Consider the following 19,133-nt stretch of genomic DNA (forward strand, 5'->3'; position numbering starts at 1 on the left):
GCGACCTACATTAAATACGTAGTACCTTCTATTTAAATTCAATCAGCATTGGCATGTGGTGGGTGGGTCACAAACCATCATTACAGTCCATCCTAGGGATATGGTATCGTACGAACGAACACATCCCTGTCAGTTGATGAATCAACGCATATATAAACATATGGACTTTTGACCAAAGGTTATATCGGATTTTGATGATGAAAAGCCCTGGCCTTACTATCTCCATACACAACATGTAAAGAGAGATGGCCAATTCCCAAGAAATCACTATGTACATAATATACATAAATACAGGGTTATGATCGAATTACCTCAAGGAGCTGTTCTAGTTCACACAAGATATTGATCATGGTTTAAGTACCATATCTATTTGGACGAACTCAAAAGCTAGTCGTGAGGTGAAACCAAAAGCCAAAAATGTCTTGGCAAAATATTTCTGTCCATAATGTCACCCTTGATCTGACAAACTGACTTGTGATTTATAAATATCTACACTGCCTGGTGATGTACACAAATAAAAATGTAGTATATTAACTCGGAGGTATGCCCAACGGCTTTCCTCCGAGTTAATATAGCCGTCTGTCAGACAGAGAAATGTGTGTGGAAGAAACCCTTTTGAAGACTTAAGACTCAGTTAATGAAATGTCATCTCAAAATGCACTAAAACGCAATGAGCGTCAACGAGACCTTGGGCCCTCAGTCTACACCGACACATTAAGTACAAATCTCAGAAATATGCCGTCCTTGCTAAAGGGCACTCATCCTAGTGATGTGTAATTTGTCAAGTCAAGCCAGACCTGTTCAATTCGCATGAACCTAACTCACTGTCGAGTGTCGACACAACCTTGGGGCTCGCTTGACTGAAGTCAACGGCAGCTGTTTGGCTTGGGGTTAGGGTTGGTTATGTCATTTTAAATGTTTCAATTATCTACAAGAAATGAGCCTCATTGTTGATCCTAAGGGTATGTGAATCCAGACAACTGAAGCATTTAAAAAGCCACCTCACTTCTACAGCTTACACGTCTGAATGCATTATATAAACAGCACTTGTTGTAGCAACAGGTGCTTTGTTAATTATCATACTGGAAATGGAAATCGGTACAATTCCTGAAACAAATCCACATGACTCCACAAATGGCATTGCTATGAGCTGCGGTCCAGTGTTTCAGTCTTCAGCAAGAAGAATTACTACATTTTCATTTAGAAATTAAATTAACCCTCATAATGACAACTGTACAGCCACGCTATTAATTGCTTAAAGTTTAACCCATTTAGGCCTAAAATTATTGGATGCTTTAACTATTAAAAAATAGCAGATATACAAGCTCACAGCACGGCACCGAGTGCCGCGCTGCAAGCTTGTAGATCTGCTATTTTCGAAAAAGTCGTGAAAATGTGTGCAAATCTTATATGTAAATATGTATTTTCAAAGCGAACGTTTGTAACTCAGATTTTGCTTCTGGGTGGTCCCTGGAACTAAATATTTTGAGATGGGGGTCCGTGGCCAAATACATATCATTTTGGGGGTCCTTCACGTGAAAAGGTTCATGAACCACTGACATAGTAGTCTCTCAAGAACAGACTGAGCTCCAGTTAAGTGAAAAGGACCTTTTCTTTGACGATGGCTGGCCAGATTGCTGACATAGAAACATCGTTTTTTCCAAAAATCTTAAAAGGATTCAAAAGACACTTATAGAATCGGGTCAAAATTCTAATTCTCACGACTTTTCAAAAATAGCAGATCTACAAGCTCGCAGCGCGGCACTCGGTGCCGCGCTGTGAGCTTGTATATCTGCTATTTTTCAATAGATAAAGCGTAAAATAATGATACACAATAATGTGTACCCGTTCTAAATGGGTTAATTAATTTGTCTAGAATGGAGTATTCACTACTGCAAAGGAAAGCCTTCTCAAACATCAATGAGAATCTTCATGCAATAAGTTTGATTCCCTCTGGCTCCCTGTTCTAGTTCCTTCGCTCTGTGTTGACTGGAGGTCCATTAGACACAGAGAGGCACTCATGTCTCCTTGCCTCCACTAACCTGCCTGAAATGTGTGTCAGCATGCATTACTTCAGCTCTCTGGGCTAACGTCTTTGGATTCAGTATAACTTTATTATGCGTTTCAAAAAGCCTTCATCTTGTCACAGTATTCTCCTGTATGTTATGTCGACTTTTACGCCCCCCCCTTTTTAAAAATTACAACGTAAAAATGTGATAGCAAAAGCTACAATCAGTGATCCTCTAGTAAGAAATTGCCTACTTCTAAAATATCATCTTTAAAAAAAATTATGGAATGATGTTTTTCTGCGTCGAGTTTGTGTGCTTCGAAAGTTCTGCCGACAAAGTTCTGCCAAGACAACATCCTGGTTTGATGATCAATGACCAACACGGTGAAGGTTAAAAGAAGATGACGTCCTCCTTGTTTAGCTCCTCTGAAGGGCTCCTGTAGGGAGAGGGAAGGCTGTGCCCATGGACATGGGCCTGGCCCTCAGACAGAGGCTGGCCACTAGGACTGAGGCCCAGTCGATGGCCCTCGGAGTGGGCATTAGGACTGAGACCCTGGGGGTGGAAGTGCATGGAGCTGGGGCTGTGGGAGGAGCGGATGGGGACAGGGGCAGTGGGCTGAACGGGGGGCATGGGGGGCTTCTGGACGCTAGCAGCGCTGGGGAAGGACAGGCCGTCTGGTCCGCCGGTGTCCGATGGGCCGATTGGATCTGGAAGACAGAGAGAGGAGAAATCCTCTGTTTGAGAAACACAGCCAGCGTAGGCTAGTGATGGGACGATATGAAAATGTCATATCACGATTATTGTGACCAAAGAAATCACGATTTACGATATTATCATGATAATCTAAATATCCCCAACATCCATTATCCTGGGGTGGAACATTTGCCATTTGGAACAAGTACAAGTACGTTTTACCAATAGAGGGTTTAAATTGTACCGGTTATGCAGCTCGGCAAATAAAAGGTGAATTGATCCCAGTGCATGACGGAGGACGATTTCACCATGAATTAAATCTCCACGATACGATTATCGTGAGTGTTTTTTTATCACGATAAACGATAATATCGCTTATCGTCCCATCCCTAGTGTAGGCTAGAGGAATTTGTTTCGGCAGAGATGAAAAATTGCTCTGACGTTTACAATAAACACACAACAGATAATCCATCAGACGGCTGAAGGTAACTATGTTGGCAGAGAAACTATTATAACACATGATTACTTTCTGCTCGATTCGTACAGTCGGCCTTATTTAACCTCACAGCCACAAGGCACATCAATTCTTTCAGCAAATGGTATTTGCTCAGGGATTTAGTTCAAAGTGTAAAAAAAAGAGCTTGTGCCAGCAGTGACAAGGGCCATTAGTCTGAGGGAAGCATGGGGAACATCAGGAGGTGTTTACACAGGGCGAGGCTTGGCAAGGAGCTAAGCTTTACAGGGGAATGTGCCTGCATGGGTGGGTCTGGGTTTGCCCAGGTGGAGTGAAGTGTAGGTCTGTGTCTGTGTCTGTGTGTGTCTCTGTGTCTCTGTGTGTGTGTGTGTGTGTGTGTGTGTGTGATTAGTACACACAAGCGAATGAATCTTAACCAAATGTAGGAAGCAGGACAGATGGATGGAGATTGTGTCTGTCCTGGGGCGGCAGTGGCTCAGGGGTAGAGAAACCGTCATTAGAACACAGAGGGTTAACGAAGGCTTCCCAGTTCGATCCCGGGCTCCTCCAGAGTTAATGTCGAAGAGTCCTTGAGCAAGACTCTGAACCCCTAGTTGCTCCCGGTGAGCAGGTTGGTGCCCTGCATGGTTTCCTCCGCCATCGGTGTACAGTATGAATGTGTGTGTGAATGGGTGAATGTAATGCACAATCTCTGTAAAGTGCCTTGGATAAAGGTGCAATGCACCATTTACCATTTATTTACCATTTGTGTGTATTGCACTACCTGTGAGTGTGAGGTGGTGGTGGGAGTGGGAGTGTTGGAGCTGCTGGTGGGGACTGATGGAGCGCTTGGCCTTCAGCGTGCTGTCCTCTCTGGCTGAGAGCTTCAACGGCAGCATCTGCTTCATGTCCACTGAGGCTGTGGAAGGAAGGACGGAAGGAAAGGAGGAAGGGGGCAACACAAAAGACAAGAGAGAGAAGCACAAAAAGAGAGCCATAGAGACCATGGCATGCTAGATGTCAACATTTAACAGTCATATAACTACAACTACAGCCATTGGTTATGATCTTGCTCAGGAACACTCAGGGAATTTAACCTGATATAGTACTTTATTGTTAGTTCACATCTGTGCCCTTTCACTCATCCCTCTCCACCCTACCGCTGTCTAGCTGTCAAGTCAGAATTCCATCTCTCTCACACACACACACTGAATGGATGGAGTATAGAGAGTATGCGTGTGACATCATCATCATACCTAAGTATAAGTTATGCGGGAACGCCTACTGAGTGGCAAAAAAATTATACTTTCTGGCCTTGACAGCCCATACATCCAAACAGAAAAGTCCTATCGGATTGGATTAAATGACGTTAAACAATGTTAAACTCACTTTGCCACTCGATTTGCCATTCAATTTATACGTGCGCATACCCTCTATTGATGAATCGAATACCAAGGACCTCAATGTAAAGTGTAATGCAAGTGTAAATCCTTTTAGACCAAGTGTTTGGACTGTGCTCGAGCCGTTTCACATTTCTGTCTAATGAAACATTCAATAAAACACACACACACACACACACACACACACACACAGCCTCACCAGTGCTGTCCGTGCGACGCGATGCCTTCCCACTCTTCTCTTTGCCCCTGCTGAGGGCTGCCAGCTTGGTGGGGATCTGCTGCTGCACCCCCAGCTGCTTGTGCTGCTGGTTGGTGGTGCTGAACAGATGCAGAGGAACCTCCGTCTTCACGGGCAGCGTGGCGGCAGAGCCGGCGCCGGCACCGCCCGCCTCGCGTCGCAGTGCCACCTCTGGGCGCTCCAGGTAGTCTGCGGGCGCCACCGAGAGGCTGGAGCGCACCAGGGGCTTCTGGGGCAGGAGGTGCTGGTCAGAGCCAGTGGAGGAGCTGGAGAGACCTCCGCCACCACCAACACCACCTCCACCACCCAGCCCAGAGGACAGCAACAGCTCCCCGTTCAGACTGCCCGACAGAGGAGCCACCTAGGGATAGGAAGAGGGGTGATGGGGGTGTGGGAGAGAGGGGGAAACAGCAGTGTTAACACTTTGATTGCCATGCCCGAGTTGCCCGAGTTATTCCCGATGTCCGCACTTGCCACTGCCCGAGTTGCCCGAGTTGGCAGCCATTTAGAAAAAAGAAAAAAAAAATGGACCTCCTTCTAACTACTAGGCATGATCGCGATCGCGAAATTGCATGTTTAACCCCCATACCAACCCCATCTTTCAAACGGGAGGCTCTCTCCATTCCGACATGTCGCCACTCCGAAATTGACTTCTTATTGTCGGAGTGGTGACACTCCCATGGGCCTAAGGTTTAGGGTTAGGGTTAGAGATAGGGCTAGTGTCGGAATGGAGACATGTCGGAAAGGAGACATGTCGGAGTGGAGAGATGCACTCCTTTCAAACATGGCAGCCATTTTTGTTTACAAATGAAGAAAACATAATGGCTGCTATCTCATGAATGCCTGAACGGATTTCAAAGCGAATTTTTTTGTTTGAAAGCTGTGAACAGCATGCACACACGTGGTGCATGATCTAGGCGTGCATGATTTGTGCACTATGAATTACATGGAAGTCTATGGAGACTGGTGGCAGCCTGGAACTTCAAAGAGATTTAATGGTGGCAATAAATGTGTTAATTTCTTCAACTAAAACTATGACGAAAGATGTTCAACTACCTTTTTTCCACAGACGAAGATTTAATTAAAACAAAGCTAGATGACTAAATGACCAGTGGGCCTTCCTCAGTGTGTATACAGTTATACACGCTGAGGAAGTCCCACTGGGCCGAAACTAGCCTGGCTTGGCCAGACTATATACTAAATGCAGCTAACATGGGTGGATTGTCTAGCTGAGCTAGGCTAGGCCGAAACGTCCCTTTGTTTGCTGCTGCTTGGGGAAATAAACAAAATGAAGAATCCGTTCTAAAGTGAGTGCTGGTGTCCTCCTTGTTCTAAAGTTCATTGTTTGCCCGAAATGTGCACCCTAGACTAGTATATTGTTGAACTACTATACTAAAATGTTAGGGAGGGACTAGCAGAATGCAACCAAGTGCAAAATCTCCCATCAAGCCCCGCCGAAAAACTATTTGTAGAAAAAATCAACTCTACATTTAGTCGACTAAAACGGACTAAAAGTAAACCATTTCAGGTGACTAAACTATGACTAAAACAAAACAAAACTGACCCCAAGTAAATTAAAATTTGCTATCAAAATTAACACTGTGTAACACATTATAAATTTGTTATACTACTGTATAAAATAGAGAAAAATCTCTGCCTGGATTTAGAAAATGTTCTCCTCACTGGGTAGACCAATCTAACTGAAAAAAAAGCAGATTTTCTTTTGAAGACGATTTAAAAAATGTTCCCAAATGTATCAACACATTTCGGACCAAGTCTGCATATAGTTGAGTGTTAGCATGCGCCCCGCATGCTAACACTCAGTGTTGAGGGTGGGGGAGGTCACATGCCGTGTCTTCAATGGTTGCAACCTACATCGTACCAGGCTTTAGATTTAGCATTCAAAGTTCACAAAGGATGGCTTCCCAACTCTCCACTGTAATTATCCGTATTTTGCGGTCAGATTTTAGTTGGGGATTTGAGTTCAAGTGGAACCTTGTGTTTGCATGTGGTGTGTGTGTGTGTGTGTGCGTGCATGCGTAGTTGCGGCCTGTGTATGAGAGCATGTTTTAGAAAAAAAAAGAAAACTTTGAACAACATCTAAAGAGTGGCTGAGCTCAGCACAGACGACACATACGCACACAATAAATCTGCGTCTGTGCACCACTGTGCCATTAACGAAACACAATCTGTTGAGGCACAGTGTATTTACGGGATGAAAAAAAAAAAAGAAAAGGGAATCAGAAACACATGCTTCTCTTTCTGCTGAGCACACAAGTCTGTTAGAGCCTTTTCAAGTGCTCCAAGAGGCGCTTTAGGACAAGCAACACAACACAAAAACATGAAACATAAAACCCTTCATATACTGTTAGTCCCTGCACACATAAAGGTGTGTCTAACTAACTAAGCGTTTAAATAAACAAATGAATGGCTCTCTCATGACATCAGTGGATTAAAGTCACTCACTGTATTGTCCGTCTAATTACCAGCTTGGTAATCTGGAGATCAAACAGATCACTACAGTCCTTCAGGGCACTGTAGTGTGTGTTATAGTTGGAGAACGCCCATAAATATTTGATTGGATTCGCCATGCAAAGCACTTTTCAAACACACCATTTGAGAGACCGTTGATATGAAATGCATTGCATACCGTAGGTCAGGAGCCAGATTTGACCAAAACATGAAGTGTTTTTTTCTTTTATCGTAAAATCTTGTATAGTAAAAAGTAAAAAAAAAAAAACATCAATTAAAAATGTGAAAAATGATACACGTGCATATCTCCTTGAAAGGGCCGTTCTGTCCATGACATCAGCTGTGGCGATGTCAGTCTCTGCGTAATTTCTATGATGTTAGTCTCGTGTGATGTTAGTCTCGTGCTCATAAAGCCAGGCGTAGGAGCAATTAGCACCGCTCAAGAATGTATGTTACTAGCCCTTACCCGTTCAAAGATATGAGCTCCGAAATGATGTGCAGTGTGTGGGTTATGGGATGTGTGCACTGTGCACACAGTATATGAGGGATGGAAAGTAACTTTAACTGTGTTTGCATGATAATATGTAGGAGCGTCAATGTAAGATACCCATTTCGTTTAAAGGCTACAGAGATACTGTGTACCGATCTACATGACAACATCTGAAAGAGGGCCAGCCAACCCCCCCCCCCCGCCCACCCACACACACACACACACACACACACACGCACACACACGCACACACGCGCACACACACACACAGAGCTGGTTAAACATGTTGCCCCATGCTAGATGCAGAATAGATATGCCTCATGCTAGATGCAGAATAGATAGTAGTTACACCATAAAATGCTAATATACAGCATATGATTTGTGAAAGTGACAAACGGGCTTCACAGTAATGTCAGGTAAAGATATGAGCTCCGAAATGATGTGCAGTGTGTGGGTTATGGGATGTGCACTGTGCACACAGTATATGAGGGATGGAAAGTAACTTTAACTGGTGCTTGCATGCTAATATGTAGGAGCATCAATGAAAGAAATACCCGTTCCATTTAACGGCTACAGAGATACTGTGTACCGATCTGCATGATTTTTGGACAACATCTGTAACAGGGCCAGAACCCCCCCCCCCCCCCCTGCACACACACACTCCTCCCCCCCCCCCCCCCCGTGTGTGTGTGTGTGTGGGGGGGGGGGGGTTTGTGTGTGATTGTGCTAATGGCCTGAACAACAGCACCCCTCCCTTAACATGTGTGGTCACAAAAGGTACTGTAGGCTAAATAGATATAGATACACCATAAAAATGCTAATATACAGCATACGATTTGTGAAAGTGACAAACGGGCTTCACAGTTATGTCAGGTGTGTTCATATGCTAATGGTGATGCGATTTCAGATCAATTGCTCCAGCCACCGAGGAGAAACGCTGAGACAGACAGACAGACAGACAGACACTCACTCAGACATTCGCAAAATTATAGTATAGATATATTTAAACAAGTAAATGGTGCATTTATACTGTATAGCCTTTATCCAAAGCGCTTTACAGAGATTGTGCATTACATTCACCCATTCACACACACATTCATACACCGGTGGCAGAGGAAACCATGCAAGGCACCAACCTGCTCACCGGGAGCAACTAGGGGTTCAGAGTCTTGCTCAAGGACTATTCGACATTAACTCTTCGAACTGGGAACCCTTCATGCTCTAATAACGGTTTCTCTACCCCTGAGCTATGCCGCACACACAAAAGTATAAAACATACTGTATGTGAAAAGAAACATGTGGTGGTACTTTTGTGGCCTACTGACTGTGTGTGTGTGTGTGTGTGTGTGTGTAGACGAAATACCATAAAAACAGGTCACCTGCAACAGCTCTGTAAATAAGTCCTGCTGATTCGTATCTTTGTATCTTTTCCTTATCAGCGTGATCATTATCTAGCTTTCATCTTTACCGTAATAGTCAAAACAACTGTAATTTAAAAGGTTCAAAACTGTTCCTATTGCCCTATATAATTCCAGTTCTTGTATGTTTATTGCTTGCTTAGAATTGCACTTTTACAGCCTGGCTCCAAGATGTCTAGGAGAGGGTCTGTGTGTGCAAGTCTGTGAGTTGTGAGATGCGTGAGGCTAATCTCGCTAACCGCTGGAACAATCAGCGGCAAATTTCTTGTGCACACTGACAGTAGGTCAAGGAAGTAACCATCCAAAAATGTCTCTGAATATTTATCTTATCCATCTTTCTTTTTAAAACTTTAATTTAAACCATTTAGAACGGGTACACATTATTGTGTATCATTATTTTTATGCTTTAACTATTGAAAAATAGCAGATATACAAGCCGCGCTGCGAGCTTGTAGATCTGCTATTTTTGAAAAATCGTGAAAATTAGAATTTTGACCCGATTCTATAAGTGTCTATAATATTGAATCCTTCTAAGATTTTTTTGAAAAACCTATTATATGTTTCTATGTCACCAATCTGGCCAGCCATCGTCAAAGAAAAGGTCCTTTTCACTTAACTGGAGCTCTGTTAGTCTGTTCTTGAGAGACTACTATGTCAGTGGTTCTTAAACATTTTCATGTGAAGGACCCCCAAAATGATATGTATTTGGCCACGGACCCCCATCTCAAAGTATTTAGTTCCAGGGACCACCCAGAAGCAAAATGTGAGTTACAAACGTTCGCTTTGAAAATACATATATTCAAAGATTTGCACACATTTTCACTTTTTCAAAAATAGCAGATCTACAAGCTCACAGCGCGGCACTTGGTGCCGCGCTGTGAGCTTGTATATCTGCTATTTTTCACTGGTTAAAGAATTCAATAATTCTAGGCCTAAATGGGTTAATAATTGATATATTGGAATTAAGTACGGAGATGACTGATTAGTATCATTATCACTAGACCACATCTTGTTTTGCTATCGTTTTGGTATCACTGGTTATTATTTCTATTGTGTATTTTTGCATTATGCTGTTTCAATTGCACTTCATTTCATGTATATTTTATTTGACATTGTTAAGAATTCAATACAAAGATCATTTTTATTATGATTGACCATATTCACACAACGGCAATTCATCATGTGGTGTTTTCCATCCCCCGGCATATCAAGTTAGAGCAAATTGCTGCAGTGTAAATTACTGAAACAAAAGTCGTCTCGATAAAAGTCGGAGACAATTTATAGTTCCTGTCCGACCTCCAGTGTGACTGATGAATGTGTGTGTACAGTACTACTGTACATACTACTGTACTTCCTGCAGGGGACAAGGTACACATAACGAGACGATGTGTCACAGAGGGAAGGGCCCGACACAGCCAGCTGTAACTGTGTGTGTGTGTGTGTGTGTGTGTGTGTGTGTGTGTGTGTGTGTGTGTCTATACCAGTGGTTCTCAACCTTTTCAGGCTGCAACCCCCAAAATAATCATGTTTTAGCTGGGGACACCCCACCCTGACGAGCACTAAGAGTTGAGGCATTACGTTTTGTATAACACGGCTCTATTGTGAAAATAGCCGATCTACATTCATTTTCTCCGAATTCCTGCCTCTAATATTTGACAATTTGGCCAATGTTTCATTTGTCATTTTAGAGGTCCTTATATGGTCACTTTAGAAATATGCAGATACCCTCTATACACTTAAACTTTATGTTGGTTTGTTTACTGTTGAGTGAGAAAACAAGGTTTCACATTAAGCTTATCATCTGCGGACCCCCCCAAAATAATTTGGGGACCCCCCTGGGGAATCCCGACCCACAGGTTGAGAACCACTGGTCTATACGGTAGATCGGGGCTTCCCTCGGCTGTTGCCGAGGCACAACAGTGTAGCCTAGGGCAGAGAAGGGGCCCCCGTGTTGGGAAACCTCTCCAGTTCCTCACTCACATCCCCTCATTTCTTTTTCCCCTCTCTCTCTCCTCCAATAGTCACTAATCTTGGCACACAGATGTTCCATTGTTCCCAGCGTGAGGTGCGCGGCATTAAGCAGCATAAACAGCAGGTTTCCAGGGCAGTAACTGTGCGGAAGCCAGGGAGCAACAAAGCGCCTTGACTGACAGCACATAAACAATTAGCACTGGCTGCCTTCCAGTGGGCCTCCATTAATGACAAGCTTGGGGTTGGCTAATTATACAGCTAAGGTTCCTCTCATGGTCCAAACTGCCTGGATACGCCTGTATCAGCGTATACAAACAGCTTAGCGTCCACAGTGTGTTGCCTGCTGCACAATAGATGCCATGGGAAAGGACGCTGGCTGTGAAACCTTAATGGAGTGCTTGACTGCGGAGTGGTTATTTTTGGGGGGAAATCTCAACATGACAATGTCTTATTGAATGATCCTCTCCGCAGCACTCATTTTAGATCAGCAAGCAGGCCTACGCCTACTGTAAATACTGTATCGAGCTCAAAGGGCATACAGACAGTTTACAGTATGTGATTTATCAGTATGAAAACTAGAAATGAAGTCCTTTTATACCAGCTTGCAGGGAGTTAAAACGAAATAGCCCAAGTAGGCGACAATATAACAATACAGTCTGCACATCAAAAGAACTTACATTCACACATAAAAAGGTGGCCTAAAACAGACAATATCACACACAAATGGTCCATTTGCTTCCATAAGCTATGTGACTTCCAACGGGAGCGTTTCGTTGTTACGTGTCATCTTTTCGACACCCAACTCTAACCCTTACCCTAAACCTAACCTCCGTGGGGTGAGTCGCTAACCTTCCCGACGCTTCTTTGTTGAAATGACGGTCGTTCGAAAAGAGATTTCCCCACTTCCAACACCGGCTGAAGGTTGTTCATTTGAGTATTTGCTATGCTGTGACTAGGAAGCAGGAACACACAATGTGTACACTCGCAGTGACCAAGGTATGACTTGTAGTCATAGCATGTAGTCATGTAGTAACGGTTAGCCTCGAGCTAGACATATTGTAACAACACGTACAGAAAGTGTGGGGAGAATGGCTTCCCTCGGGATACAAGTTCTGTGTTCAGGTTCACAGGAAATGATTCATCAGGCCAGGATGTAAGTGTGTGTATATGAAGTTGAAGTGATTCACCACCACCAGGGTCTACGTGTGTTTATATGCTATGGGTGTCAAGGGTTAAGAACTGCTCGGAGGGTTTCTCTCACGCAGGAAACAGGAACACAGTCAGACAACATCATAAGTCAACCTGGGGTCTGGGGAACCCTTGGTTGTCAATGTGCTGGTTGTCTGCAATGCCAATCTAACACCTTTAATGACCTTTAATTTTGTTGTATAGATCAGTGGTTCTTAACCTGTGGGTCGGGACCCCCAAATTATTTTGGGAGGTCCTCAGATAATTAACTTAACGTGCAACATTGTTTTTTCACTCAACAGTAAACAAACCGACATAGAGTTTAAGTGCACAGAGAGTATATGCACATTTCCAAAGTGACAATTTAAGGACTTTTTAATACCTCTAAAATGACAAATTAAACATTGGCCAAATTGTCAAATATCAGAGGCAGAAATTGGGAAAATAGCAGATCTACATGCTCATAACGCCTCGTAACACGAGGCGTTGTGAGCATGTAGATATGCTATTTTCACAATAGAACCGTGTTATAGAAAATGTAATGCCTCAACTCTTAGTGCCCATCAGGGTGGTGGGGAGGGGGGGGGGGGTCCCCAGTTAAAATATGATTATTTTGGGGGTCGCGGCCTGAAAAGGTTGAGAACCATTGGTATAGATAATATAAAATAAACATGGCATGTCATATTGTTATATGTTAGAACCTCTACCCTCCGTCCAATCTCACACTGCCGTTAGGGCTGTCACGATTATGACATTTTACATGACGATTATTTGTCATTCAAATAATTGCGATTAACGATTTAATTGTGTTTTTGTCGTTGACAATTACATTTCTGCTTTTAAGTTGCACATGGTAGATATGACACATAATTACTGACATATTTGACAACTTTATACTTAAAAAAGAACATTGATAGTGGAAATAGCCGATCTACAAGCTCACGTGTCGCGATGCGACGCGTTGTGAGCTTGTAGATCTGCTATTTCCACTATTTTTGACCTTTTATTTAAATATTATGAAAATTTTTCAACATGGAAACGATTATGACGATTATGAAAAATAATCGCGATTATGTCAAATAATCGCGATTAGACGATTATGTAATAATTGTGACAGCCCTAACTGCCGTCTCCTTTACTGCTCAGGGCAGTGTACTTTAAAAAGACGGCAGTTACCAAACAACTGAAACCCACTGTGTGAGTGGGTATTCATCAACCCCACCCCCCAGTCTGACTCGCGTCTCAAAGACGTGCTAAAATGTTAATATTAACATGCAAGGCCACGACACGCTTGTCCCGGAACACTATGAAAACAAGGCACACGCACTTAACTCTCTTCTGTTTGTGCAGCTTTGTGGGGAAATGGACACAGGACACAGGCGCCTTCTCAGATGGCTATCCAGGGGATAGGTGATCTCCATGGGGGAGATCGCCGGTCAGAGTTTGAATTACGTGAACTGCTGCTGGGTGTTTTGCACCCCGCAGGCAGCACATTTCATTTAAACGACGAGGAGGAGGAATGAGTCGCACGACTTGCTTACATCCTCCGTGCGACATATTCAACCTGGCTCTCTTAACTCAATCTGTCACTTCCTGGTGGAATGGCAACTGAAGCAGATGAACAAGCAGATCTACAAGCATGCACTATTTACGCGCGCGCACACGCACACGCACACACACACACACACACACACACACACACACACACACACACACGCTTCGCTATCAATGGAGTATGAGCACTACTTCTTCTCAACGACCACAAGAAGCACAAAGTGAAAATTTGTAAATGAAGAAGGAACATATAAGCTACAACCATTTGCAAGTTACGCTAAAAAGAGGAGAGATCTCCATGTGAGAAGTAGACAATACACATCATCAACATTGCAGGAGTGATCTTGTGATGTTTGTTCTATTAATACAGGGCATTTTCTCTAAGCAGACAAACTCTTTCTCAGCAACGCCCAGCTGTGTGTCCATACAGTTTCACACACTGGCCTCTCACCAGGGAACAGACAAACAAAGCCTCAGTCTCCCTTCCTTCCTACCGTTTAACCACACAGGAGCTCCGCTGAAGCAACCGGAGGTTAAGTGCCTTGGGTAAGAAAACCTCAATGGAAGATGTTCTGGGGAAGAGTTAAGGATTAACCCATATATACCTGAATGCAAATCAGGGGCGTCAATTGGGTATGGCAGGGGTATGCAGCTGCCATACCCTGAGTTCAGGGGGGGAAATAAAAGTTACTTTTAAATATAAATCCATGAACGTCTCTTTGTCTCTCTGTTCTGGTTATTATATTGTTAAATTACAGTAAAATAACTACAAATGCAAAATTTCACAACATGGTCACTTTAACAAGGTATTATAATTATATTCTCCACACTTGTATTCTCTCCATCTTGACAAAATGGTATATTCCTAGGTTCCGCAGGTCAGCTGCACAGGTGCAATGCATTATTGTTAATTGTGGCACGTTTACTAGTAAGACACCTGAGGGTGGAATGCGACCTCAGGGTGACATGCGACCTCACCCTAAAGGGTGAGGTCGCGCCAATTCTTGACTATCTGGCCAACCACAGCATTTCTCTGACGATTCTAGTTGTTGTCATTCTGGGGGGAGTTTGTTCATGTTTTTGTGAGGGTATCAACCCTAGGAGACACGGGGAGAACATGCAAACTCCACACAGAAAGGCCCTATCGCCAACCCCACCTAGGGTGTGAGCGATAGGGCCTAAACATGGAGATGTGGAGAACACTATATATGGAGATAGTCCAGTCCATCATGTCATATGGGACTACCGTCATAGACAGTAGCCATTGTTAGGCCGGAGTCAATGACTGTCTGTCTGACTGTCTGTACAGGAAGTGATGTCACATGACATACTTTTTATGCCCATATATGAGTAATTCTGTACCACATCTCCATGTTTAGGCCAAACAGGTTCGCTCCATTTCTCCATGTATACTGTAGGTGCAAATGCTCAAAGTCGAGCTTGACAAGGAGGATACCGCACATTGTACCTCATCCACCCTTTCTTCTCTCTCCTTTTGGTATCTTTATCCTCCTCCTCCTTTTTTACTTTTTTATTCTTCTCTTTTTTGAGCGGTGCTAACCGCTCCTATAGACCGCTTTTTTACCAAAACTATGATGTCACAAATGATGATGACTTGAGTTTGCTAGACCAATGAAACACTTCGATTCTGTTGATCTGTCCATGATGTCATAGTCACAGAGGCACCCGATTGGTTAACCCTGATTTAGAACACGTTTAGGCCGCGTAAAATACGTCATAACGCGTTTAGGCCGCGTAAAATACGTCATAGCGCGTTTAGGCCGCGTAAAATACGTCATAAAAAAATTATTGAGAGGTGCTAACCTTGAATTTCAAAATTGTATTAGATGAATATCACTTATAAGCGATAAAATAACCACACTTTTAGACAGACTGTGGAAAATCTTACAGGTTATAAATGATAGGCAGCTAATACAAGTTTAAAATACAAATGAACAGACTTTGAAAAACTAAAATATTCATCTTCTGGCCTCTTCTCGCCTCTCTGGAGGCCTCTCTGGAGGTAAATAAGGTCACTTATCATTACACTACGACACTCTTACAAGTTACAATCCGTAGCTTGGTCATCTAACTGATGAGAAATGACGATAAAGACTTATAGTCTTTATATAGTCTGAGCAGACCTCTAGACTGACATCATACACAACAAAAACAATATTGCCATGCATGCCTATCAACACTGATTCGCGCAGGAATTAGTTTGCACCGCTCACTTCGCACGGGTGCGATTTTTTCACAGCCGCCCCCATATTTACTTTAGAAAATATATATTAAATTCTAAGAATGTTTCGAGTACCAGTTTGATACAAGAGCAAAAATAAGCGCTACACTTCTGGAATCCTGTGCGTCGACTTAAAGTCGGATCCAGGCCTAATAACTTTATCTAGCCGCCCCGTTGCCACCTCCTTGTTACATTTTCTTTTCTGAGACACATTGTACCTCATCCACCCTTTCTTCTCTCTCCTTTTGGTATCTTTATCCTCCTCCTCCTTTTTTTGTCTTTCTTAGTCTTGTGTATCCTTCTCTTTTGGCTACTGTCTATGACGGTAGTCCCATATGACATGATGGACTGGACTATCTCCATATATAGTGTTATCCACATTTCGTGTAGCCGCCCCGTACAGGAAGTGATGTCACAACTCGCTGACATCACACTGACATCACTCCCGTACAGAAGGAAGGTTACAGAAGGAAGGTTACGGAAGGAAGGAAGGAAGGAAGGTCACTCAAGCGACACGGGGTTTTTCAGAGTATATGCGACCTTCGGTCGCAACTAACATGCCAAGTTTAGCTGCACTTGAACAACCGTTCCAGGCTGCCATATCCAGCCCAAGAAACCATAGAAACGGGGGAAAAAAATTAAAATGTATTCTTAAAATAAATGTATCATGCCTGTTGCTAAGGTATGACAACATGACTGGTGTCTTGCACGCGCATCAGGTTGCCATACCTTAGCTTTTTCTGAACTGACGCCACTGATGCAAATCTGTGTCACTTTATATTTGAATCACTTTAACCATTATTTTACGCTTTAACTATTAAAAAATAGCAGATATACAAGCTCACAGCGTGGCACAGAGTGCCACGCTGTGAGCTTTTAGATCTGCTATTTGTGCAAGTCTTTGAATATTTTTGACCCGATTCTATAAATGTCGTCTAAATCCTTCTTCTAAATCAGTGGTTCTCAAACTTTTTCATGTCAGTGAAGGACCTCCAGAATTACATGTATTTGGCCACGGACCCCTTATCTCAAAATATGTTGTTCCAGGGACCACCCAGAAGCAAATATTGGAGTTACAAATGTACGCTTTTTAAAAAGATATATACAAAGAATGGAACATGTTCTGAGTTAAGGATTAAACATCGACTTCCACCTGTCACTGGAGGGACGGTTTCAAAGTCACCTCTGGTTTGACTAAAATCCCCAGCGGATCCTAAAAAGGATGCAAATTATTCCGGGGCTTTCTTTCTTGTCATCTGCTGTTGTGTCGAGTCATGCCGTGCTGGGCGGGCTGTTTTTGCGGGCCTTAAAAAACCCCAACAAAATGCCACCTCTTAACCTTGGATTCCTCATGTGCTTTATGACCGTGCATCCACAGGCTTATATTGAGCAATTTCAGCCAAGGTCTTTCCCCGCTCTGAGCGCCAATAAAAAAAAAACCTGGGCTATGTCTGTGTGACTGTGAGAACATTCCAGCTTGAAGAGGGTAGCTGACACTTTCGCAACTAGTTCTCTCCTCCACCCATTCTCTTACCCTGTGGGCACAAGCAGTTACAGTGCTTTAACCCTTTTAGGCCTGGGATTATCGAATGCTAGCTTTAACTAGAGAAAAATAGCAGATCTACAAGCTCACAGCGCGGCACTCGGTGCCGCGCTGTGAGCTTGTAGATCTGCCATTTTTGAAAAGTCGTGATTTTTTTTTTTAGAGCGAACGAACATTTGTAACTCAAATTTTGCTTCCGAGGGGTCCCTGGAACTACATATTTTGAGATGGGGGTCTGTGGCCAAATACATCTCATTTTGGGGGTCCTTCACATGAAAAAGCACCACTGAAATAGAAACATACGTTTCTCAAAAAAAAAACTTTCAGAAGATTCAGAAGACACTTCGGGTGAAAATATTCAAAGACTTGTACACATTTTCAAGTTTTTTCAAAAATGCCAGATCTACAAGCTCGCAGCCCGGCTGTGAGCTTGTAGATTTGATATTTTTTAATATTAAAGCATAAAATAATGCGTAATAATTAAGGCTGGGACTTTAACTGATTAATTGCGATTAATTAATTACAGAAGATTAATGCGATTAAAAAAATTTACGCATTTTAATCACTCTTAGTTTTTGCACCACATAACCTTCAGTTTCGGGCATACTGATCATAGCGATGCACCAAGCAAGAAGAGACAACAAACGCAAAGGGAGAAGTAGCCGATCAGAGTGCTTTGCTCGGCCCAGTGGATGCGAAATTTAGATTTAAAAAACTCACTCGTTGATTCACTCGTACAAAAAAAAATGTTTTACTTGATAGAAAATGTTTCTCAGGTCAAATATCGACGTGCAATTAAAATGAGATTAATTGCGATTAATGAACCACAGAGCCTGTAATTAATTAGATTAAAAATGTTAATCGCATCCCAGCCCTAGTTATAATGTGTACCCGGCCTACATGTCTTAAAAAAAAAAAAAAAACAGAAAACACACAGCACCACTCCCCATTGCGGGTGCCGTGGTAACATTACCCAAGTGTGATCAGTTAAGAGATAGCGCCGTTAAAAGAGAGACGTTCTTTTGAAGTCAAAACATGTTGGGACAACTGCCACATCTTGTGCACACACACACACACACACACAAATACATAACAGCCTTCTTCTTCTGTTTTTAATGATGGGTGGGGGTCTAAAATCACAGCTCTGCGGGTTGGTTGATGAGCCTTAACTTAAGGACGGTGGTGATTAAAATGACTGTTGATATCAGGCAGCCTGGAGCAGATGCTGAGGTCACAGCTGATGAAAAAGACCACGTTTGATGTTGGTGAGAAGAAGGGGGGGTCGACCGTCGTCTCCAAACATGCTGCAGTGGAAACCACAGCCAAGAAAAAGTCCCCCCCCGGTTGCGGCACTAGGGCAGCGTTTTAGAAACTAGTTATGACGCTCGCAGAAAAGAATGTGTGCCCGAAACCAGAAAGTGTGCATATGCGAAGGCATGAAAAGCATGCACATGCAAGGCA

General features: G+C 43.1%; 1 protein-coding gene across 3 annotated transcripts in view; it reads right to left on the minus strand.

Annotated features, from left to right (window-relative positions):
* Positions 1 to 1,849: 1,849 nt before the first annotated feature.
* arhgef18b (rho/rac guanine nucleotide exchange factor (GEF) 18b) overlaps positions 1,850 to 19,133 on the minus strand; it is an 82,692-nt gene continuing 65,408 nt past the window's right edge. For 2 of the 3 annotated variants that reach the window (XM_080732714.1, XM_080732712.1), the window contains 3 exons: positions 4,756 to 5,155; positions 3,920 to 4,075; positions 1,850 to 2,716 (listed from right to left, as the gene is read on the minus strand). In XM_080732714.1, coding sequence (XP_080588840.1) covers positions 2,400 to 2,716; positions 3,920 to 4,075; positions 4,756 to 5,155 — 873 coding nt within the window. In that variant the 3' untranslated portion in view covers positions 1,850 to 2,399. The remainder of the gene's footprint in view (positions 2,717 to 3,919; positions 4,076 to 4,755; positions 5,156 to 19,133) is intronic. The other variant, XM_080732713.1, reaches the window with a different exon arrangement.

The sequence above is a fragment of the Nannobrachium achirus genome (assembly GCF_963921795.1).
Source record: "Nannobrachium achirus genome assembly, chromosome: 1".
NCBI lineage: Eukaryota > Metazoa > Chordata > Actinopteri > Myctophiformes > Myctophidae > Nannobrachium > Nannobrachium achirus.